The sequence below is a fragment of the Triplophysa rosa genome, linkage group LG8 (genome assembly GCF_024868665.1).
Source record: "Triplophysa rosa linkage group LG8, Trosa_1v2, whole genome shotgun sequence".
Classification (NCBI taxonomy): Eukaryota; Metazoa; Chordata; class Actinopteri; order Cypriniformes; family Nemacheilidae; genus Triplophysa; species Triplophysa rosa.
This window is the reverse complement of record NC_079897.1, coordinates 114,124-116,758: the sequence shown is the minus strand read 5'-3', so window position 1 is coordinate 116,758 and position 2,635 is coordinate 114,124. Positions and strand designations below refer to the sequence as shown.

At 42.2% G+C, this 2,635-nt stretch overlaps 1 protein-coding gene across 1 annotated transcript in view; it reads right to left on the bottom strand.

Annotated features, from left to right (window-relative positions):
• LOC130557688 (intermembrane lipid transfer protein VPS13B-like) overlaps positions 1 to 2,635 on the bottom strand; it is a 79,052-nt gene that overhangs the window by 52,126 nt on the left and 24,291 nt on the right. Inside the window, exon 20 of the mRNA XM_057339677.1 lies at positions 2,113 to 2,298. Within this exon, the coding sequence (XP_057195660.1) occupies positions 2,113 to 2,298 (186 nt within the window). The remainder of the gene's footprint in view (positions 1 to 2,112; positions 2,299 to 2,635) is intronic.

Below are 2,635 nucleotides of genomic sequence, written 5' to 3'. Positions count from 1 at the left end.
AGAGACAGAGAGAGAGAGAGAGAGAGAGAGAGAGAGAGAGAGAGAGAGAGAGAGAGAGAGAGAGAGAGAGAGAGACAGAGAGAGAGAGAGTGAGAGAGAGAGAGAGAGAGATAATAATAATGTGCTAATACTACACAACCACGGGCACACTGAAGATTCCTGCAAAGTCATTAACATTATGACATCATCATCATGTGACAACACCACTCACAATAACACACACACACACACACACACACACAGGGTTAACGCCCAGCAGAAAATCACTATATGTTCATAAAAGAGTGGCTTCAAAGCAGTGCGGTCGGGATTCTTTTGTGATAATCCAACGCCTTTAATTGCATTTAATTTATTAGCGTGTGTGCCACAACCTCAGGCTCATTAAATGGAAACACATTGGTGCGCGTCTACGGGAGTTTAGCGAGTACAGAACTCCCATTTTCTAAGTAAATTGGAATTTCTTTTTCATTCACTAGTAAACAATTGAATGGAAAGCAGATGTAGATGAGTGAACGGCTCATCTTCAGCCAGCATCAGTCTGGCAATTATTTCCATGTCATTTCAAGGTAATTAACTGTTATGTCTGAAGAAGGCTTTGAGGTGAACGCACACAGGAGAAGAGAGATAAAACCAGCGAGAACAAACACGGGAAGGAACGGGAACGCTTCCAAGTGTGCGTGGCTCTCTGGGGCCGAGCGAGATTGTGATAAAGATTATTATGGAATTCATAAAGAGCCCGTCAAACCTTTAGAAATATTACTGGGCAGATTAAAGGCCAACGCTGCTATATAAAGTTATAAAGATTCACATGAAGAACTGTGGAGAATTACAGAGAAACATTGAGTGTGACACGCTGTGAGAAGCGAAGTGAAGAATGAAGAAGGGTGACACGAGCCTGTGGTCAACAGAGAACACACATCAAACAGATCAATCATGTTGGGTCCTCTGACTACGCGTCTGATCTTCATGACCTGAAATACACAGCATTCTTCAGCTGGACTTTTCTGTTCTGATGCGGCTTCTTTCAAGGTTACAAGAAGGTAACACAAGTAGCTGGTGTAGTCACGGATAAGTACCAAACGGCAGAAATCTAGTTAACAAAGACAAGCGATTTGTGTGTGTGTGTGTGTCTATTCATAACCTTTAATAAACCCACATCATCAGAGTGGAGAAAAACCAACATTTCACACTGAAAGATGCTGCCGTTTGTACCTGAAGCAACATATTTCACCTTATGCAGAAATATCACGTACGGCCAGTGAGTCGGATGCTCATTTCAAATCACAAGCGCTTCTGTGTTTCAGCCAATAATAAACACATGAGACAGAATTAGCTCGCAACCTACAGCAAGAAATGAAATCAAAGTCTCTTACATCACCTTCAGGCAGATATCGTGAAGACCAGTCACAAGTCTTACTAGCATGAATGACATCACAATCAAAGAACATTTAAATAAACCTGTCATCAAGTCTTTCATAAATAGTTCATTAAAAGCTCACATCTGCGTAAAAACACTCTGAACAGAGCCCCGCCCCCAAATAATCCACTGATGATTGGCTCTTTATACTGCTATTTCTTTACTTGGGCGGTACAGAGTCACCCGTGACTTCATTCATTCATCATAAAACCACTGAATGATCTTCTTTGTATCTACAGTCTAACACACAGAAAACCATATGAGGTGTATCTCGATCTAGTGTTTTATCATTTCTTTTCCCTCGATTCTACACCGTCTTTCAGTCTCAACTGTTTGTTCTACAATGTATTTTAAATGAAAGAAAGTCAAAGGATGAAAAGTGCTTTAGAAATAAATGGAATGAAAGAAGTGACTGAAGACACACAGGAGTGATAAGAGACATCTTCACCTTCACAATTTCCCTCACATTTTAATATCTCAATATCTTGTGTGTTTCATTCAAACACATCCATCGAGACGTCCACCAACTGCTCACATTACACACAAACACAAAGCATTCTGGGACCGCCTCATCTGTGAACAATATCCATGTCATGCAAATGACAGAAAAGACACCTAAAGATGCCGTCACAGTGTTGTTTGTTATGATCCCACTCTTGACATCACAATACTTGTGAGTGATTTGTGTGTCTTACCGGCGGCATTCAGCGTGTGCTCGTGCTCGTGCTGTGGGAGCTGTAGAGAGACCTGGATAAGATCAGGAGAGAGGAGAGACGCCGGCTTACGACTCCCACTCAACCAACGGCTGCTGTGAAGATCTGTGGTATCAGACGGACCCTGAACCAGTGAAACCAGCTGCTCCTTCTGCCCCTCACACACACCTGCACACACACACACACACACACACACACACACACACACACACAGCACCACACACAACAGCTTTGTTGACTATTTCCCGTGCGGACAGTCCATAGGCGTAAGGTTTTTATACTGTACAAAAACTGTATATTCTATCCCTATCCCACCCAACCCTAAACCTAAAGATCATAAAACACTTTGCATTTTTAATTGTAAAAAATAATTGTCTGTACACATTTATTAGCTTTCTTTGCCCCTGGGGACCTCCAATTTTTCCCCACCGGTGGACACGAGTCCCCATTGTGGTGTGGTATTTAGGTTTAGGTCCCCACCGTGAATACAAACATAACACACACA